The sequence below is a fragment of the Dreissena polymorpha genome, chromosome 16 (assembly GCF_020536995.1).
Source record: "Dreissena polymorpha isolate Duluth1 chromosome 16, UMN_Dpol_1.0, whole genome shotgun sequence".
Lineage (NCBI taxonomy): Eukaryota > Metazoa > Mollusca > Bivalvia > Myida > Dreissenidae > Dreissena > Dreissena polymorpha.
In genome coordinates, this window is record NC_068370.1 from 42,680,405 (window position 1) to 42,703,252 (window position 22,848).

Genomic DNA, 22,848 nt, shown 5'->3' on the forward strand with positions numbered 1-22,848 from the left:
GCGACCTATACATGATACAAACGTAAGCATAATGTTTCATAAAATTCTCAGGGATTTGTTTATTTGCATCATAAAATATGCCAAGTGTGGATTTATTGGGAAATGAGAAGCTACTGGAAGACATATGTAATCTACTGGTTATATGTAGCTTTACTGGTTATATGTAGCTTTACTGGTTATATGTAGCTTTACCGGAGGTTTCACTCTGATGCATACTTATATACTACAATAAACCAAATTGTCTATCTTTTTGAAATCGCGCAAATTAGGGTCGGCGGGTCCGTATAAAGAACAATCAACGAACTCTCGTCTAAACCGACGCGCAAGAAGTTCTGTTTCGGGTTAACTTTATCAACTTTTAACTATATATTTTATAACACAGTCTATATGTATTCTTAATTTTAGTTCAGCATTTTAAATGAGATGTTCTGGGTGATGTTTACCGTACCCAAAATTTAATCGGCATCAGATACGCAATATATTTTACGCACATTATACAATTCTAAAATAACCCATTCTTTTAACCAACGATTCGCATCGGTTAAGCCAGATTTCAATTACCAAATGTTTATTGGTATATCTTTAACTGTGCATTTGTAATAAGCCTATCTCACTGTTTAAGTTGTCATCTCTTAGTTGCCAGTCCCTCAAGCTAAGGTACTCCCAGTTATTTGAAGATATACAGAGAGTTCAATACAACAAGACTATACAAATCACCTTGTCCCATTATGCATACGTATATAACTCGAGAAACTATAGATCATATCAGCAAGTCTTAATGATTTTGCCATTTTATTGTGTACACATATAACTCTTGACCCTACACTATATTACGAGACCACAATGTATTTGAAGATGCTTGCTCCACAAGCTCTCTTCAGGTGAGGGTCAACGCTGTTCGCAGTCACGTTGGTCTGCGTCCCAGTTGACAACATGCCTATAAGCTGGATCTGCGCATGAAAGGGCGTGAGATTAGAAAATATTACAAGTGATAGTGATGTCATTAGAAGAACTCGTAGAGCTAAACAACACGTCTCTTGTACATGCCCACATACCAATTACATCTGTGGCGATCCTTTTTGTCTAACTCACGCAACCGACTCACATGTGTGATTGTTGCATAAAGGAACTCTGTGTCAATGAAATATTCAAATTACGATAATTTTGTGATGGGACTTGTACATCTATTTTAATTGATAATGCGCAATTATTTCAATTGCGGAAAAGGTCATGAAAATATATGCCTTTTACTGATCAATGTCCTTACAGTGTATTTTCACTTACGTAAATACATCTGTTTATGTTAAGGCATATTCCTGTCCTTGGGTCAACTGTTGAGATGTTTGACACACACACATCGTACTTTAGTGTTCAAACTTGGTGGATATTCATCGAAATGATTGAAAAACGAAACAAAATTTAAATTACCTCTAGATCCAGAATACCATGATTAGTGTGTACGCTCTTCTGTTGTTCGGGCGTCAATGTGAAGATGTAGCAGGTATGTAACCGATGCATCACCATTTGATGCTGTAATAACAATTGGAGAATGTTACACACATGTTACTGACGCACCACCATGCGATGCTGTAACCGCAATAGGAGAATATGGCATACAATGTAACTTACGCATCACCATTTGATGCTGCAAACACAATAGGAAAATATGTTACACACATCTAACTGATGCATCACCATTTGATGTTGTAACAACAATAGGAGAATATGTTACACACATGTAACTGATGCATCACCATTTGGTTATGTAACAACAATAGTAGAATATGTTACACACATGTAACTGATGAATCACCATTTGGTTATGTAACAAATAGAGTAGAATAGGTTACACACACGTAACTGATGCATCACCATTTGATGTTGTAACAACAATGTTACTGACGCACCACCATGCGATGCTGTAACCGCAATAGGAGAATATGGCATACAATGTAACTTACGCATCACCATTTGATGCTGCAAACACAATAGGAAAATATGTTACACACATCTAACTGATGCTGTAACAACAATAGGAGAATAGGTTACACACACGAAACTGATGCATTACCATTTGATGCTGTTACAATAATATGTGAATATGTAAAACAAATGGACTGACTGCACCGGGCGACACCCAATTAAAAAGAGTATCCTGTACGAGTTTATATAACTGTATATATGATGTTAACATATCATCAACGTTTTATTTTTTAACATCAATAAACAAGAATGTAACATTGGTGAATTGTGTGCATCACCATTTCATGATGTATAAACACTAAATAAAGACAATTTATTAAAATGATGTCATTTGCAAAATAGCTCATACAATATGATACAACGTGTGCAGAATAGATTCTGATTAATTTTACGTACCGTAGTGGCCTCGTAAACGAATGACCATGACTCTTTTTCGTTGTGTTCCGTTGTCATGTGCTGCGCATGCGTAGTGTGATTTCCGTGCGCATGCGTAGTATGATTGCCGTGCGCATGCGTTGTATGATGGGTAACGTGATGAGTCGTGAAAGTTGGGAACACAGTCGCGCCCTTGGTAAAAAGTTATAGCGTAATAAATTCCGGTTGGGAATCACAAAGCATTATATGGCAATATTCATCCAAATCCTTAAATATATACATTTCTGAAGATGTATTACTCCATCTTAAACAAAGCGATTTTCTGCTTTCTACATGAGATCGATATGAACATGATCGCTGTGAAATCTCATAGAAATGGTCCACGATTCGTTGAATAATGATTTAACGAGCAATAAAACGCTTTAATAAAACAATTACGATATCTAAAATTTACTTTTAACAGGCCAATACTCAATTTATGTTAATCTCATTCGAACATTCACCAAATCTTATCAATTCCTGGTTGCTTATGATAAGTCAACTCGTTGCTTTGATGACAGAGAATCCATATTATCAGGTGATGAGTATTAGTCCATTCACGAATATGGATGTATTAAATCTATTGCAAATGTAGACTAAAATAGGTTGAATGTCGTCGTGGTATTTATACCAACTACGCGATGTTACGTGACAAATACCAAACTTCTGGGCCTTGCTGTTTCAGAGGAACAATTTCGACCCCGAGCCACGATTCGAACAGTCTTGAACTAAGAAAGGCATACGATGGTACATGCCAATATAAATCATCTCCGCCTTGACGTTTAAGAAAAGAAGACTTTAAAAGATTTAAGTCTTAATAAATCACATTTCATCTGGGGCTTACAATTTTCAACCTCAGTTGTATAACTTGAAGAAATTTTGTTAGGGCCATAAGACGATGTTACACACCAAATATTTAACTTTTATCACTTGTGGTTTCAGATATTTGTAAAGGTTTTAATTGCATAAATATGCGTTAAGCTCTGGTGACCTTTGTATACAATTGACCGTAATAATGTTTACAACTTTTAAAGAGTGTCACCCAATGGTAATAACATGATTTCTTTAAAGTCTGCGCAGTGGTTAATGGGAGAATTCGTTGGAAGAAATTTTAATTCAGGCACGTCACGCACACACTCACGAACGGACTTTCGACGCACAACAAGGTATCATTAAATCTAACCATGTGCATTATTTGTCAGGTGTGTAATACAAAAACATATGAATTGCCTTGCAACAAGAAAACGGAAACTTCATAACATGTATTAATATATTGTGAGCACTTATTTGCAATGAATGCGTTCTTAAAAAGAAATGCACCTGTTCTTAAACAAAAATATAAACAACTCTCACACACAAACGAAAAGGTTTGTAAGCCCATTAGAAATAAATATTGGTAGTTCCTGAAACGCATTACAAGGCTGCAAATCTAGCGTACCAATGAATACAGCTCTCTTGTACTTACGTAAGTGTACGCCACAGCGAGGATCAGCGCAAAGACAGCTCTGTTTGACAACATTCTGTGGTTCTGACTGTTATGTTCGGCTTGTTTTGGTCTACCTGTGTCGCCCTATCTGCCCTGTCATTATATACAGAGATAAGTTCGAATACAGATAAAGATAGTTGAAAGCGATTGTGTGAGGAATCCAAGAGCAGCAAGTGGAATATTGCGCTCAAATCCGAAAACCGTGACCCGTTCGGTGGTTTCGATCTAACAGCTATCAGTATATAGATGCCTCAAAAAGTAAATAAGGTTTTGCAAAACTATGTTTTGTTATACCGGTACTGTTACAAAATACTATATTTGTCTCTTAGGTGACTCAAAATGTATTGGATTATGAAATGGTAACATAAGTATCCATTCAACAGTATGTCTGGAAATGAACCATATATTCGTACGTTTATTCTGTCAAAGATAAGTCACGTAACGGGTTCGGTAATAGTTTTCGTTTACAAAACATAAAGTTTAACAACTGATTCACCTACTAGGATAAATGTCTTCAGTATAAGTTTGACAGGCCCCAAGACCACGATTCATACAGACTTAAGTTGTTGAAAATAAAATAGAAAATAATTTATTTTATGTTCGTTTGATTTAGGGAAATGAACCGAAATGTCCGTCAGTATTTTACAGATATTTGCATGTCCCGTTATAATCCTGCAGGCGTCAGGTATTCACGATATAAGTAAAATGTTTGAATGTAAGGTCGCATTACCAAAAAGAGACATGCGGATTTTTTAAAATATTTATTTGTTATATAATTTGGTCAATTAGCTGTCAACAAAGTGGAACATAAAGCCCCTGCTGGAAGCCTTGTCAGTATTAATTCATTCGCCCATTTGTTTAAGTCTTACTCCAAAAAAGGTAAATTTCAAATGAGGTCAGTTGGTGCTTGTCTGCTGCTGTGTGTTGAACGGATGTATCACAGCATTTTATTCAGTAGTATTGATGTGAAGCGAGCACCTTGAGTTTACCAAGAATTTTCTCTTCTGAAAAAGTTTTAAGTAAATCAAATAGTTCAATTTCATGGAAAAAATCGGGTCAAACGATGTTTCATTGCTGAGAGTGTTCATCATTAACTTCCATACACTTATCAAAGGTTTGTAGCAAGCAGTCGCTGTTAGAAGAAACGCGTCATCTTGGGTTAATAAAATTAAAGCATTTGTACCTTTTGAATTATTCAAAAGTAGGTCAATTTCAAGTTAAAATGAAGACAAGTGCTGGTGGTATGTTGATAGTGTTCAAAGACAACAAGTACTAAAGCTCTATTTGAATCGTTATTGATGATGATCGTAATGTGTAATTGTGAGTACCCCCAAGTATGTAAAGAGGGGCGGAAGAATGAAGGAACGGACGGACCATAGGCTAAATGCGCTTTAGCATCAGCAGATATAGAGGTTTTGAACAAAAGAAGTCAACTAATATTCGAGGAGCGATTATTTCTCTTCTTAATGTTTTGCGTTTAACCGAATCTGTATTGCATCGATTATTTTAACCCTTTACTGCATCAGCAGTCTTGAATTGCCGTCACATAGCAAATAGCGCCTCACAGAAGAAAATTAGGTATTAAAAAGCCACATTATATTAGTCCCAAGTGAGCTAGGCAAAAAGATAACAATTAAAAACGGTCTTAAATGGCATTACAAAGAATTCTAATGAGAGAAACTCTTTATCACGAGTCCGGTCTACTTTAAGCTATAAATGTCCTACAATGGATCGCTTCGTGCAGTCACACCATAACATAAGTGTTCAATGTAAATTAGAACGGCACGCAGAGTAAACTCGTTCACAAAAGCACAGGAGGGAATCCCGTTTGTGTGTTTGTATATATATATATATATATATATATATATACATATATATATATATATATATATATATATATATATATATATATATATATATATATATATATATATATATATATATATATATATATATATATATATATATATATATATATATATATATATATATATATATATATATATATATATACCAATATATAGTGCCAGTTACGCGGTCTCGGTAGTTTTCAGACTGTACTTACGAGGTCAATATAAAAAACGGGGTCTATATACAACCCCGCATTCTAGGCTCCTTTAATTACTATGAGGGGGGTGTAGGGGAGGTAATGCAATCAAATCTCACAATAAGGTCTTAAATCGAAAACCACAATCACGTCTGAAATTGAAATTGTATATACCTCGCAAATAAGTTCGCTATATATTTCCTTGTATAAGACGTTAAATAAATGACGTATTTATATACAATAATATAGTAGGTACCCCTATATACCTTAATTCGTGTTTATATCGGATAAAAAAGGGTATGGAGATACATGTATTTAAAGTGGGAACCCCATAACCTATTTCTAAATCAGAGACCCCGTAACTGGCCATATGTGTGAATATATATATATATATATATATATATTAGAGAATACAAGAAATATCTTTAAAAAAGATATACGGCGTTGATTGTGGTTGCAGTTAATGAAAGGTAAAAACTTCAATGAATGAGATCAAAGATAGCGAATGTCTTTTTCTGTGCAGTTCTTAGCTGCAGCAAACGCAGTACGGATGATACGCGGAGTTTTCGCGGCTTATTTTACATTATTACATATTGCTGGTCATAAACGTATACAAAACAGAAAACCAAAAGAAGAATGGAAGTGAAATTAAAACATATGAGTCAATCGGCCACACGCGAAGTATCCGTACATATTTTAAATATTTATACGCGCGTTCTTCGAACAAACCTGTTTTAGTGGTTTGTTTGGCGTTGCTATTTGATTCGATTATTAACAGTATCGAGAATCATTGCGCTCATGCTTAATTCATTAGTCAATATGATGGCATAATTCTTGTTAAATTAATTAAAAATAATATTTATCATGGTATTGTTGTAAAACACATTAAGAATCTATTATTGACATACCATATGATATCGCTGGATATCTTCATTTAACATCTGTCTGGTCTAAAGAAAATTCCAGTTCACCTAGTTCACGCTTTAGCGTCTTTATTATGTAACGATTATTTTCCTGGCCGCGAACTCCGATCAGTACATAGGGTAGAGACGCAGCGATGACCTGTATGTAAACTCTGACATTCACACACAGTGGCCGCAAATTGACCCGATATACCTCGCTAGTTGAAATGCAATGCATTAAAGTGAGTCTTCGCTTCCACTGCTCTCTATACTTTAACATGTTAACATGTTGACAGGAATATGGAAGTTAGTACTAAATATGAGGCCTTTAAGTGAAAAAGTTCTCGCGCTGAAAATCTTCTGAAAATAAAAGGTGGACGCACAAACTGTATTGATGTCGAGATTGAGTGTAAAACTGTTCTATCTATTAAGCCTTTTCATTAGATATAAAATTGTTTAATGTTGGACACGCAGTAAAACAGTGTTACAAAGACGCGGACATGTTTCCAATGTTCTGGTCGTATTCTCAAATCAGCCAATGCAGTCAATGAAGTATATTCATCTGTACTTGGCCGCGGGAAGTTTTATTTGAATTCTATTGGACGCTAACAAAGGTCAGGCTAAGGTGAAAAGCTGGCGTATACAGCTAACGCCGAATAAAAAAATACGCGCTTCACTCCTGTGAACCAAACAAAGTAGACACAAATCTGTCGGTACAGTTTTAAGTTTATGTTAGATGTGAGACGGCACCATAAAGCGAACCGGTCCCTTGCTTGGAAGGATTCCAAAACGTTTACAGATGTCCTGAAGATTATTTAACTAAGCGGTGTCATGGAGATTGATCACCGTTACTTATAAGAAAAGAAACGTGTCTAGATTAATGATAATTTAAATGATTTTTTAAATAATAAGTTCAGCAGCATTTAGTACAATAACTAAATTAGCAAAAAGCACCTTTAAAGCCGATGCAGTCAAGGAGGTGGGGTGTATGGGAATATGCCCTTGCAGAAAGTTTGTATTCATATGGGTGAGTAGCTTGATGTATGTGTGCCCGTAACTCAGATTAAATGTAAGAACAGATGTTTCAAGCAAGTAACATCACAATTAGGCAATTAAACTAGTATTACTTGTATTAATGCTCACAAGGTTATTCTTCGATGTTATGGAGTGAACTAGTTTTTGACGTCATTTTACCCAGTTTCGAACTTGATTTAGATAACATTAGGACAAATGCTTTGACCAAGCTCATTGAAGAGAGGGAAACCTATGGCCCATGGAGTTTTCGCAAGGTAATGTTGACAAGTCATGAAACACGATACAAGACGAAAGACGGACAAAGGCAGCCACGGATGCTCATCGATGTATTATAACTCAGTTTTTTAATTTATTAACCTTATTTTTATGACCGTTTTTAACCCCATACAGGTCTTTCTGTTAAGATAAATGTTGTTACAAAGTTTCATTTTATTGTTAGGCTTCTGGTGGCCAAACACTTGTAGCGTTTTCAATTAATGCCGTGCATTAAACAGTGGGAAACTATTAAAACTTTGTGACGATATGCATGTTTTGACAAATTTTTGTGTTATTTGGGAAAGAACGTGGCTGGCTTGTATTATATTTACTAGATTTGTGTAGCCATATAAGGACAACTTCTAAGTACTATGGTGGAAATACTTTTCAGAACAGTTCTAAATTTTTGTACAATACCGGTAAGCAGCATAATTTTGCTAATATTCAGGTAAGAGTTGTGGGCCTTGGTCTGTGATCTCGCTTGATGATCATGAAGCCATGTGAGAAGTTTCAGATGAATATCTGACGTAGGTATTGAGAATAATAAGTTGGTGACGCAGATGGAGAATGGTTTTCTGGCAAGTCGGAGGAATGTATCGGGTGAGCATTTGAGAAGTTTCATATGGATATCTGACGCTGTTAAAAAGATATGTGCTTGTTGCATGCAAATTTTAACATTTTTATTTCTGATTGCACATAAACCTTAACCTAATTTGTACAAGTAACAAGAGAGCCAAGATGGCCCTAGTTCGTTCACCTGAGAGGAGTCGGTTCATACAATCTTTACCAAATGTCAAACTTGACCTAGATATTGTCCAGACAAACATTCTGGTCAAGTTTCATCATTATTTCATCTGCGAGTCATGATCAATGTACCTATGAAGTTTAATGATCCTAGGCGTAAGCATTCTTTAGTTATCATCCGGAAACCATTTTTCCAAGCTGAGTCTCCGTGACCTTGACAGCCATTGTGTGAATACGTTTTTTGGCACTGTGACCTTGACCTTTGACCTAGTGACCTGATAATCAAAAGGGGTTCATCTGCGAGTCATGATCAATATACCTTTGAAGTTTCATGAACCTAGGCGTAAGCGTTCTTGAGTTATCATCCAGAAACCATTTTACTATTTCGGGTCACCGTGACCTTTGACCTAGTGACCTGAAAATCAATAGGGGTCATCTGCGAGTCATGATCATTGTACCTATGAAGTTTCATGATCCTAGGCATAAGTGTTCTTGAGTTATCATCCAGAAACCATTTTTCTATTTCGGGTCACCGTGACCTTGACCTTTGACCTAGTGACCTGAAAATCAATAGGGGTCATCTTCGAGTCATGATCAATGTACCTATGAAGTTTCATGATCCTAGGCATAAGCCTTCTCGAGTTATCATCTGGAAACCATTTTACTATTTCGGATCACCGTGACTTTGACCTTTGACCTAGTGACCTGAATATCAATAGGGGTCATCTGCGAGTCATGATCAATGTACCAATGAAGTTTCATGATCCTAGGCCTAAGCCTTCTTGAGTTATCATCCGGAAACCATTTTACTATTTCGGTTCATCGTGACCTTGACCTTTGACCTAGTGACCTGAAAATCAATAGTGGTCATCTGCGAGTCATGATCAATCTACCTTTCAAGTTTCATGATCCTAGGCCTAAGCGTTCTTGAGTTATCATCCGGAAACCATTTTACTATTTCGGGTCACTGTGACCTTGACCTAGTGACCTGAAAATCAATAGGGGTCATCTGCGAGTCATGATCAATCTACCTATCAAGTTTCATGATCCTAGGCCTAAGCGTTCTTGAGTTATCATCCGGAAACCATTTTACTATTTCGGGTCATCGTGACCTTGACCTAGTGACCTCAAAATCAATAGGGGTCATCTGCGAGTCATGATCAATGTACCTATGAAGTTTCATGATCCTAGGCCTAAGCGTTCTTGAGTTATAATCCGGAAACCACCTGGTGGACGGACCGACAGATATGTGCAAAATAATATACCCCCTCTTCTTCGAAGGGGGGGGGGGGGCATAATAAAGTAAATATAGTGCAATGGAGTTGGAATAATCCTTACCAAGTGAGAAGTTTAATTTTAATACATGCAGTTGTAATAGTGATATGGGAAAGGTGCACATTTACCTTAACCAAATTTCAACTTACAAAAAGGGGAATAATTCCGCCGAATTGCAGGTCAGGCTTATGAACATTGGTCGGTGACCACACACAATGACCCTGAACATGTGTGAAGTTTCAATTGAATGCCTATAGCCGAAGCAGTGATGTGAATATGGTGCATTTTAACTTTTGCCACAGACTTACATAGATGTCAACTTTTGGGTGAGCAGTATACATGTAGCAAAAACTTGTCGGTAAATAGTTGAGCTAAAGACTCAATATAAGCATGTTGAGTTTACAATAAATTAAGTTGATAGCAGCTTAAGGAATCAGGAAGGAAACAACACATGAAGTAAGGTTTTGCAGTATTTTAATTGGGCAAATATACATGCTAATTAACATCGCCTAGCCTCCTAGGCTGGAATTACATATTTATTATATAGTATAATAATATGTTAAAATGATTACAAAATAACTGTACATAACAATATTTGTCAGTGACAAAACAGCACTTTTCTATTCTCACAAACAAAGGTTTATGCTAACAACAGGAGTCCAAATATGATAAAAAAAAACACTAATGTACAAAAGGTGTGGTAACAAGGAATAGTACAATATAACGTGCCATAATGGTTAAATATGAGAGAATACATTCAATACTTTAGCTTGTGGGTTAGTTTAGCACTAAAAGTAAATCCAAATATAGGAGTTATAGTAAAAAAGAACGATAACAGGTCAAAAACATATGACCTGGAAATGAAACAAAATTATAAGGATTAATTACATTTAACAAATTATATCCAATGAAATGTTAAAAAAGGATTAATAACATTCAACAAATTATATCAAATGAAATTTAAAAAAAAATCATATATGCCAGCAAAATAATTAAACAAACATTGCTTCATTTTTTTTTTAAAGATAACAGATGCATTAAGCAAGACTTGAACGAAACAAAACAAACACATGATTACACATTTGTGTGGTTGTATCACAGTCTGATGTCATACAGATCTACCCTAGCAGCTTTCTTCCAGCTTCATTGAACATGCTAGTATCTATAACAACCTAAACAAGAGATTGCCAAGCAATATGGTTCCCTACCGGTGAAACTCCACCATTGTCAGTATTTTCTTTTATTTGTTGCCATAGCAACCAAAATTCTTGACGTAGGAACAAAATGAAATGACGTGCATAATCTCCATAATGCCATCTTTCCATGTTTCAAGTTTCATGAAAAAATATGAAGAACTTTTAAAGTTATCGCAGGATCCAGAAAAGTGTGACAGACAGACTGACAGACAGACAGAGCACAAACCTCCGGTTTCACTGGTTGGGGACAATAGAGCACATGTGGATTGATTCAATGCAATCAATTCGGAAAATAAAACACAGAACATCACTTTATCACATCCATGAATTAACATTGACCTGTGTTCAATTTTGAAATATACCTTTTGACAGTTCATGTGTCCTGATTAAAAAATCCATGTGAACACTTTACCATGAATGCTAGTTACTTTCTTTACTTAATCAAATCCTATTTCACTACATGTTTGCGTAATATTAAGGAAGAACTTAAGTTGCACTGAAGATGCATATTTGACACGTGTCATGAGAATATTGGTCTTATACCATATATGGCCAGCAATTTCGCAGGCTGATCTGGGGTTACAATGGCCATATAAAGCATTAAACCCATTTTTGCCTGATATGGCTCCTTAAATATACTAATATGGGGTAATACAACTTACATATTTACTTAATAGCGCCAACTTGATAAGCTTTGCTTGTTTTAACCGTTTCCCTCTCAGAAGCAAAGTGAAAATGCCTATGTGCAAACAGCATAAAACCAGAACAGCCTGCGAGTAACTCATCAGTATCTAGGTTTGCTGCTCATCAGTATCTAAGGGTTTGAAGTGAATTCTTTAAAACTTGGATCTAGTAAGAAAGGCCATCAATACAATTTAATTTCTGACGGACTACAAATGAGTTAAGATAGGGATCTAAGAGGTGAAGGGTTAAGAGTATCTGTGAATGTGTTTTTCTGTTCTCTACTGCCATACACAGACAAAAGAAGGGTTCTTAATGTGTGAGGTAAAGTTTCAACAACAAGTGTCATAGTGCACAAGAACTTTCACAGAGACAGATGTCTATAAATATAACAAAACTACCCAACAATTATAATCTACCAATGAGTAAATATTACTTACTTAAATCATTGAACTACAACTCTATACATACAAGACCTAGTGTTATACACATAGATGATAATAAAATAATATTAACATGATGCTTACAAAATATATTTGTTCCTTGTCAGTATATACAAGCAGAAGTATGTACATGATTGATAAACATATTGATAACAGCACAAACTCGTGTACACCTTATAAAGAATCACTTTCAAGCGATGCTTGGAAGAGATGGTCCACACAGGCCATTATAAAGCACTATGCTGATTAGTAAATAAAAAGGAATCGAATACGGATACAAATGAATAACTGAACATAAATGTAGTACTTTCAGTTGCCTCAATTTGGCCTTGTTTAGGCAAACCCTAGATTTATGCATGTGCATATAGTGTTATCCAAAATTAGCCTGTGAATTCAGCACAGGCTGATCGACTGCACGGGCTAATCAGGTCAGACACTTTCTGTTTAAACTGGATTTTCTTTTATAAAAATCTGTGTCAGACAAGAGTGTATTCCCTGATTAGCCGGTGAGTACTTAATACATAGAGAGACTAATTTTTATATTAACATAATATTGATTTTCTTTCATCCTTTGGTAATTTTTTTTGTAAAAAGCAGCCTGTGTTGCATTGACTTATAACAGAAATACACATTTCAGATGTCAAATTAATAAGAAATTTAAGAAACATGAGAATATAACTAACAAATAACATAATGATATAGAGCAAAATTCTAGCAAACTGTGTCAATATGAAAGACTTGCATTATACAAAACTCATACAAACACACTACTACTGTTCTACTGTACATGAACACAAATAAGTAACACAATTGTTTGTACTAAACACAGTTCAGTGTTCTGGTAACATACATATTCATGTGTAGTATTATCTCATGGCATAGCAGTCCCCATCAAAACATGTAAGTAAGTATTAACATTCACTGATATATGTGTCTTGTTCTGAGAAAACTGGGCATAATGCATGTGCGTAAAGTGTCCTCACAGATTAGCCTGTGCAGTCTGCACAGGCTAATCAGGGATGACACTTTCCGCCTAAACATTATTTTCGGTTAGGAGGAACTTCCTTGAAACTAAAAATACTATAAAAGTGGAAAGTGACGTCCCTGATTAGCCTGTGCAGACTGCACAGGCTAATCTGGGACAACACTTTATGCACATGCATTAAGCCCAATTTTCTCAGAACAAGACATACATGTGTACAATCAACAACCGATTGTACAAGGCCATTATTCAACTAGATTAGCCAATTGATCTATATTCAACTAACATCTTGTTCTTAAAAGATTGTTTCATCAAAATTGCTAAAGATTTATCTACATAACCCTAAATGATTACCTATTTCTAGGCTATTGACAACAGATTTAACTATGATTAGGATAGAGTATAATATATTTCCCACAAATATTCAGAAAAATCGCATACAGATTTTTAAGAACCTTGCTGCCCTTGTGTGTAAACGTACAGCATGATTCTTGCAATATGATACAGGTCCTCTTTCACTCAGAATCAGCCTTCAAAGCTGTACCAAACAAACCTGCTGTATTTGTCTGACATTTCAGAACAGTCCGAAGTAGAGGGGAAACTAGGCTCCTGGGACAGAACCGTTTCCCTTCCGTTTTCCTTCCGTGTCCCAGGAAATTCTATATATAAATGTATAGGTAAATAATTTCTTTTTCAAGATATTATATATTCTTCCGTGTCCCAGGACATTCTATATATAAATGTATAATATCTTTTTCAATATATTACATATTTCCGAAAGGTCAAGCTCGGGGCAGCATCCCATTCGCAAACGCGGCGGCTCGAGGACTTTTGACCACTACCATTATTCGTGAAGGCCTTTGAAAATATTGTGTTTATATGTTTAATTTCAAAGTCTTGGTAAACAATGTCGTTTGGTTTGATCATTCCGAGTAAGAAGGCCGTGGTAATAGCACCTTTGCGATATTTTTTCTCCTTCATATCACACTCTAATTTTAACACGTATTTATCAATCAACCTAAGTTGATCCCGTTTTTTAACGTTCACCCACTGTTTCATTGACTCTTTAATGGTTGCTTCCAGCTTTTCAAACTCATTGTTTTTAGTCCAGAGCATTTGATTAAGTTCATCATGCATTTGGACGCTGTATGTTATTGGGATTTTGAATTTTCCCTTTTCTTTAACGAGTGTTGACGTTCCATCGTCATTGTCAATAATCATACCACATTTTCCAAACCCTAGAAGCTCCAAATACCTCTTATTTTCCTTATCAGTTTCACGCTTACTACATTCTAGAAAAAACGGATAAAATCTCATTTTTTATATTAAGGGTGATTTAATTAAATTAGTTTGATAAAGCATACATTTGCATATATTGAATACCAATTTCCTCAGTAGATATACTTGAGCTAATAGTAAGTCTGTAAAATGTATAATCATCAATAGTTGTAGAAGTTGGAATAGAAAAATACGTAACAGCAGAACTAGTACCATACAGCTTATCCTTAGAGTGAAGAAGAGTACGCCATTCTCTAGCATTTTAGCTACCTTCAAATTCCCATTTTGTAATAGTTTTACCCTTTAAAGCCATTAACGCCACTTTCCAAATTTTTACGGACTCAGGACATTCAATTTCAAGACTTCCCGAACCCGGAGTAGCCCACCCATTATCAGTAAGATTGTTAAAAGCGTGGTATGGTTGAAATGTATCCCCTAGTTTAGCACTTGAAGAAACACGAAACCCAGTTACACTAACATTTCCTTCCAAAATAGGAATATATCCACTTAAACATGGAACACTTATGTTTTCTTTAGCTTCGCTAATATGCGTATCAACATAATGTTTAGTTGCAGCATCTTGATCAGTAGAAGGATCACCAACACCGCTTATTTTGTTAGAACTCATTTCTAGTATACCAGTTAAAGTACCACCTGCTAATGGAAGATGCTTATCAACATAACTTTTAGTTGCAGCATCCTGAGCATTAATAGGATTCAATACATTGATTAGATTGTGAGAATCCATATTAATATTTTCAGCAGCTGCATTTTTACCATCTCGTCTTAAGAACGTATTAATGGCTTGTGATAATGTAACCCCTCCTGAAATCACTCTTTGCGACGATCCGACGTTTGTTTTACCAAATATGTTTACAGACATTTTTATATACACATTTTTTTTTAATACAATCACATGTTGTAAGCTTACGCTCTCACATTGTTTAAGAATGTAAAGACAAAGGTGACCACAAAATACCTCACCATCCGTTTGTACTCTTTCGCTATTATAATACACAGGTTTGTTTAAATAGCTAACTAGTTCTTGGGGAGGGGTTAAACCATAACTATCAAAATAATATTTACGCTGATTGTTTTTGATCCACGCAGTCCAATGTGTGCCATTTCCTTGTGAGTTCCCCAAATTTAAAATTCCGCATTCTACCCTTTTAGGTTGTTTAGGAAGTTCATCACGTAGGTAGACACCCCTAAAGTTTGTAATCTTTAATTTTTTAGCAGCATCTATCAACTGAAAATTGGATAGAGGTTCGTTTGGTAATACAACCCCTTCAACACTAATATATTTAACGGTATTAAAACTCATTTTATATATTATTGTTTTGCGTTCATTCGCTCGTTTAGATAGGTTACAAGTTCAAGAGGTGGCTCTAAAGAAAAAGTGTCAAAGTATATTTTTTCATGACCGTTTTTTATCCACGCAGTCCAGTGTGTACCCGGCATATTTGGATGACGTGGATAGTTGTCACGTACATACCTTACTCTAACATTTGCTTGTTTTATTTGCTTAGCAGCATCTATAAGCTGTGATGTGGAAGAGAACGTACTGTAAATGGGTACGTTGGGTACAACACGTCCTCCCACGCTTTTAAACTTTTTGATTAATTTATTAACGTTTGTCATTATTTTTTATTAAGACTGTAATGTCCATAAGCCATTGTATGAATACCGTCTTTTAGTATAATACGCTTATCATCATTTGCGCTAAGAGCTACCTTGTTGACCGTTTCAGTATATATTTCATGCGCGTATGATCTTATAACGTTCATTGACCTTAGCACTTCTTGGCGAGAAAACAGCGTGTTTTTATAATCGTTGTGTGTAATGGTGTTTTCGATAACGCTCTTTTTTACCCCCTTACACTTTTTGTTTTCCTTTCCTTCATACATTTTACACGAATAAAGTTTAGCTCTGAGTCCTACAAATTCCTCTATTTGTTTTCCAGCTGCCTCATCTTTGAACATTCCGAGAACCTTTTTGTTCACACCCGTTTTAATTCCGGAGGGGTGATCTTTTGGATACTCACTCGTATCAAACAGTCTTTCAACATCGTTTGAAATGTCTGCATAAAAATCTTTAGTTTTAATTTCGTAGACAAGACTGTCTGTATCCGTAAACAATAGCTTTGACCTTTGTCCATATTTAGCCTTGATGTAGTTATAGTGAAACTCATACATTATTGTCTTGCTTAAGTCTAGAATAGACATTCCAAGATGAATGGGTTTGTTATAACATAACTTGGTTTTTCTCATATGTACAGCTATTAAATTTTCATCAAATATAGTCAAGCGGTCGAAATTAACCTTTGCAAGGAGCTTTTCCGCCTGTGTAACATTATTAACCAATCGGATATCAACACGATTCTCGATGTTCTCCATTGTTTTTCCAAACACACTGTTGTTCATCAACTTGAAGAAGTCTTTTTCAAAGTTGTTAGTTGCAGCTGTTCGCAATTCAGTGTTCAAGTCGATATATGTTTTTAACCAAGGGCTTTCATCAAACTTAATTCCTCTGTGAATGTTGGTAACTCTGAGCCCTAGCTTTTCGTACTGCTGCAAGTTTTCATAATGTACTACATACTTGGTTTTGTTGTTCAAGTTTGGAATAAGCTTTTTAACTTTTGATCCCTCAGGTATAATGTTTTCAGGGGCTAATGGATAGTCATTATGGAGATCATGTAATTCATCAGGATATTCCAAGTTAACTTCTAAAATACACCCATGTCCTTCTGTGCATGAAAAGTTTTTCCAATCGTTAAGCTCATTTTCATTCATCCACTTAAACCCCCCCTGTTGGAAGTGGCTTACTCATCGCGCACCCGTAGAGATTGTTAGCATCCAGATAAATGATAAACGATGAGTCTTTGCTTTCATCATAATCATCACCCATATACTTATTGTTTCCAATACCAAGACGCGTTGAAATTGTACTAACCCCACCTCGAATACCTTGCTTTAACATTAGCAACACGTCATAATCGTTTATAAGCTCAAGTTTTACCTTTGTCAACTTAAGACACGCATCCATAGATAGTCCTGGCGCTGTATAATACCATGCTGGATCTAGTTTATAATACTTATTGCTAGCATCTCTGAAGTTTTCGAAAACGTCGGCTAGCAGCAAGACATCACTCTTTATGTAGAGTTCAAGGTAGTCTCTAATTGTTTTACAGCCAAAAGCCTTCCATACTTTGTTTGCAAATTCATAATCATCATTACAAATAGCCTTACCCGTGAGCTTTGAGTAGAATTCTTCCTTTGGGGGCAATGACGTTTCTGCGAGTTTTTCAACAGAGCTCACATAATCATATGGAAAGATGCCCTTTTGTTTCAAGAGTGTAAACTCATTACCGGTATAGACCTTAGCCAATTCACGAAACTGATCATCGGCAAGATTTCCCGATAAAGCATCCAAACTCGATTGCATAAACCTATAGGTATCAATAAACCTAATATCACGATAAATAGGCTTTTCCTGTCCTTTTTTGTTTGTATACGTGTCAACAACAACCTTCTTACAGAACGAAATATACTTTTCCTCGTTATTTGGAATGCAGCTAATTTGTCCTCCAATACTTAACTTTTTAATAAATAGATGACAGTCATATCCAGATAGATTGTGTAGTAATACAGGAATAAATTTAGGGATTTTATACCCTAAATTACACTTTGAATGTGCCGCTCCTCTAAACTTTCCAGTCAAGTGACAATGATCGCGAACCTTTGTATAGCTCTCAGTGTTGCCTTCTAATCTAAACTCGCCTTCATCACCTTCGCATATATGACATGTGGTCGCAGCATCGTATTCAGCTTGATCATCTTTTGTGAATATCATTTCCTTGGAAAATTTAAATGTGTTGTAAATATCCTTAGTGGTTTGTTCAACAGAGTTAACAAATAATTGCGCGACATCATCTGTTTGATTCTTAGCTGAATACACCACAGGCTCTCGACTATACAATGAGCCGTCAGAGCATACCACATGATAGCAAAACGCGCTAGGCGTATGCTTCTGGAACTTGTGTGTAAACGACGTCGCAGGATTCGGATTACAAGAACTAATAGGCTCGATAAACGATTCGAAGTCTGCATATATTACAAACGGAACCCTCATTGATCTACAGTAATGCTTGAAATACTCTGTGGTTCCCTCTGCTGGCATCACTATTTTCTGTGTGCTGTGTAATGAACAATATTCATTGTGTCTTTGAAGACCCTCAACTGTTCGATGACCTGTTAAGCACCTTTTACAATAATACATTTTATTGTGACCGGTTTCAGTTCGTCCCGAAGCTAATTTGTTAAAAATTTTAATCAAGCAATAATGTTTTGTTTTTCCATTTGAAATCAGCAATAAATCAATAGCCTTTTCACTTTCGTTTTTACTTATTATTAGTGGGTAAATATCCTTTTCTTTAGAATCATAACCGAATATATTGATGCTCAAGTTGTTGTTTCTTTCAAATTTACTTATTACATTTTCATCCACTGCAACTGGAAATTTAATTCCATTCCAATTTAACAACTTTGCGTGTTCCTTTAATTGTTCGGTTATTCTTTCGGAATGTTTTACAATAGGATTTAATGCTCTCGTGACGCACCACTTGAAACATTCGTCGTCTTCATTCTTTATGTTAATAATTGCCTTTTTAGCAGCCAACTCTTTCGGCAATGGAATGTATGATTTACCTTTTAATGGCTTATACGTACCGGTGTTAATTTCCAGTCTAATGACGGACTTAAGTCTCTAATTGCTTCCCTTCATTTGAAAATTTGCAAACGATTCCAAAATCCTATCTACCATTTGGGTAAATAATTCAGCAACATCAGTTCCCTCCAATACTATTTCAGTTCTCGAAACAAAGGTTTTTTTTTTCGATTACACCAGTTTCATGTTCCATGGAATGCCGCTCCATTTCACACACTAGCACTAGATTCATTTTTATTTGACGATGTTTGCTCATAAACTTTACAACTTCAGGTTTAACAATATCTAAAAATGTTGGAGCATCAGTTTTTTCAACCCCATCAATAACATATTGCCTTGCAAAACGTTTAAGTGCAGTTTTACTTTCTTTAATTACTATGGCACTTTCACTAATTTTAATATCACGTTCACTTCTTTGCTGCTTCTTATAGTAATTATTATAAATAGATTCGACTTCTGCTTTAAACGCATCAGCCTTTTTGCTTATCGCTTTCCTTAAAGGCTCTGGTGTATGTTTAATAATCCAATCATAGCTATTTTTTGCAGCTGTCTTTACAGGTTTAACAGCCCAATCATAGCTATTTTTTACAGCAGTCTTTACAGGTTTAACAGCCCAATTAAATAACCTATTTATCATAGTAGGTTTTTTAGCTGGTTCAGCCCTTGTATCCTCCCTCGCATTTTCCCATACATCATTATCCCTTGCATCCTCCCTTGCATTTTCCCAAACATCATCATCCGAATCCATATCGTTTGCGGCTTTCTTCAACTCTTTTACAGTTTTGTTATTCATTTTATATATATTAAAAAATATTTAGGTCAATTCAATTTTTTTTATAAGCATGTGTTTTGCTTATAAAAACATGACCTCATACCTCATTCCATTTACCACTTGTCCGTTGTTTCTCTTTTTTATATTAGAACCAAGCGCTTTTATTGCTTGGTATTTTGAGTAATAGGTTGTTTCCTCTCCAGTTTTAATATTCGTTAATTTAACAATTACTTTAGGTGAAAACTGTATAGGTCTGCTTCGTGGTCTTTTTTCATTAGGTTCTGGTATAACAACATCTTCTCGTTTCCAATCTAGTCCGTTTTCCTTTGCAATCAACATTAACTCCATTATACTTTGATTAGTCGTAGCAGGAACGTCAATACTTTCTAGCATTTTAATTAATACTTTCTTTGTGTACTTCATTTTTTATATAGTAAAAAAATACTTAAGCCATTTTCATTTTATTTTCCTTAATACACTACAGTCATTTTAGTTCCGTCAGAGTGAAAGTTTAACATTTTATCTGAAATCACAACTGCGAACGCTTCCGTCCCTGGTGGTTCTGCATTATTGAATATTGCTTTTATTTGAATGTCTACAACTCCCGACTTTAGGCTTTCGCTTTGTTTACTAACATCAAACACCATAATTGGATACAGATCTTTGAATTCCATAGGTGTAATGTTACACTGCGTTTTCAACGGATCCATTCCATAAAACTTTTCACCAAATCTAGATGCTTCATAATACGCTCTCGCAAACTGTTGATTTGGGAATGACAAGTTGTAATCTACAGCTGGATAACGTTCTTGATTCATCATAATGTACATGTTTTTGAGATCGCAATGATCAAAAAGTGATGGATTTGCTTCTTGATTACCATCACGATCAGTTTGAAATCCTACTAAAATGTACCTCGGTTTTTCGGGTGATGTCTTAACACTTAGTCTCCAGCTGAACGTAGTAGACTCTGGAACTGTAATAGTGTCGCATTGTCTCGCTCTGAAACTAACGGGTAATGTTGCCTTCGCCTCAATTGTTTTGTACAGCTGCATTCGCTCCATATCTGCAGGTATGATATGAGGCATAAACCATGAAATTCTGTCAATGTTTACTTTACCAGCAGCATGAACTCCATCCGCTGTATGTGCTCTAAAGATTGCGTCATCGTCTGATTTTCTAACGAGGGTTAGCGTATGTTTAAAGCCATACACAATCTTGTCATAGTCATCACAAAATCCAAAAATGTGTTTCAGCGGGACAATGAATGAGAATGTTCCCTTAACGGTTGGCTTTTGAATTAGGTGTAAATGTCGAGCAGCAAATCCTAGGTTGTTTGCAATAACAGCTGTTGCAGTGCTATCTTTAGCCCAAAGCTGATTGAGCCCTTGTGCTTTACAAAACTCATCAGGATACTTAAGCAATCCAATCATTGTTGTGGCCTGTCCCGGATGATACAAGGATTCTACTTCTTGGTTTGAAAGCGAATACGTTATTTGTGAAAACAAATGCATAAGTCCGTTGTGTGTTATCACTACTGCGTCTGCGTTTGTGTATAGATCACCGTTGGCTTTAGTCAATCGACCTTCAAATTGTAAGTATGATTCCGCAGGATGAGTAAAGAGGTCTTGCAACTCAATGTCGATACGTATTTCACCAGCTGAGTTTAAATTCGTACGAGATACAGGCTCATACTCGTGACACTCATATTTTTCTATCGATTCGTCAACTGTTGCAGGTTCTGTAAAATTTAATATTTCGCTTGACATTGTTACTTTTTTATTAACGAAGAAAAAAGTTTTAAGCAAGACGAAGACCGGAGCCTGTGTTCAAACTTTTTACAAGATCTTGAATTGAGATTGCGGCGGCTGTCTTCACCCCGACGCCGGAACCCACAAACCTATTGTAAATGTCCACTTCATTGGAGCCCATATTAATTAGAGAAGCTAACGCGTCCCTCGATTCTTGCGTTAATTCTTGATTGGTAGGTGTTTTATATCCATCAATCAAAGCCTTAGCTTTAGCTATGGCTACATCTTTTCCAACATCGATAGCTTTTAAACCAACTTCTTTTACAACCGATTTTCCGGCTGTGATAGCCATTTTACCTAGTTCTGTTTTTGATGCGCTACTCACTTTCGATGCCACCGTTTTTGCGACATTTGCAGCAGTTTTTGCAGCCGTTGATCCTACTATTCGCTTAACGAAATTTGCAGCAGTGTCAAATATTCCAGCACCACCAATATCGTGTTTTTTTATGTATCTTCGTTTAGTTGTAACAATCATTTTTTTAAATAAGCAACATTAAAGTTTTATAATATTCTTTATCTATTACCCCTTGTCTCAACAAATCATCTGCTAGGTCTATGATTTCATTTTTTACTCCAGTATTGCCCGCTTTATAACTTGCAACTCGTAATGAAAGCATGTTAACCAGTGTATTCGGATCAGAAGGCATTAACGCTATTCCTTCTCCTTTCTTCTCCGGAGTCCTTAAAGGAATTTTTGTTGTCTTTTTAGGCTTGACATACTTTTCGTATACAGGTTTTATGATGTTTTTATACTTCTCTCCTGAACTAGATTTAACCTTTCCCGTATCAGGATTTATGATTGCATTGGTGGATAGTAAA

General features: G+C 35.8%; 2 protein-coding genes across 2 annotated transcripts in view; one reads left to right on the plus strand and one right to left on the minus strand.

The window, feature by feature from the left end:
* Positions 1-22,848, plus strand: part of LOC127862023 (uncharacterized) — a 339,308-nt gene that overhangs the window by 63,694 nt on the left and 252,766 nt on the right. The gene's annotated exons all lie outside the window — the stretch shown is intronic.
* Positions 780-4,018, minus strand: LOC127862055 (uncharacterized). The gene is made up of 4 exons (XM_052401006.1): positions 3,863-4,018; positions 2,380-2,550; positions 1,429-1,530; positions 780-950 (listed from the first exon to the last, which is right to left on the minus strand). Exons 1-4 carry the CDS (start codon positions 3,914-3,916, stop codon positions 831-833), a joined length of 447 nt encoding a protein of 148 aa, XP_052256966.1. The 5' UTR covers positions 3,917-4,018; the 3' UTR covers positions 780-830.

Coding starts and splice junctions, on each gene's coding strand:
- LOC127862055 (XM_052401006.1), bottom strand. CDS start 3,916: ATGTTGTCAAACAGAGCTGTCTTTGCGCTGATCCTCGCTGTGGCGTAC. Junction 2,551..3,862: donor TCGCTGTGGCGTACACTTAC/GTAAGTACAAGA, acceptor CTTTTTACCAAG/GGCGCGACTGTGTTCCCAAC. Junction 1,531..2,379: donor TCGTTTACGAGGCCACTACG/GTACGTAAAATT, acceptor TTGTTATTACAG/CATCAAATGGTGATGCATCG.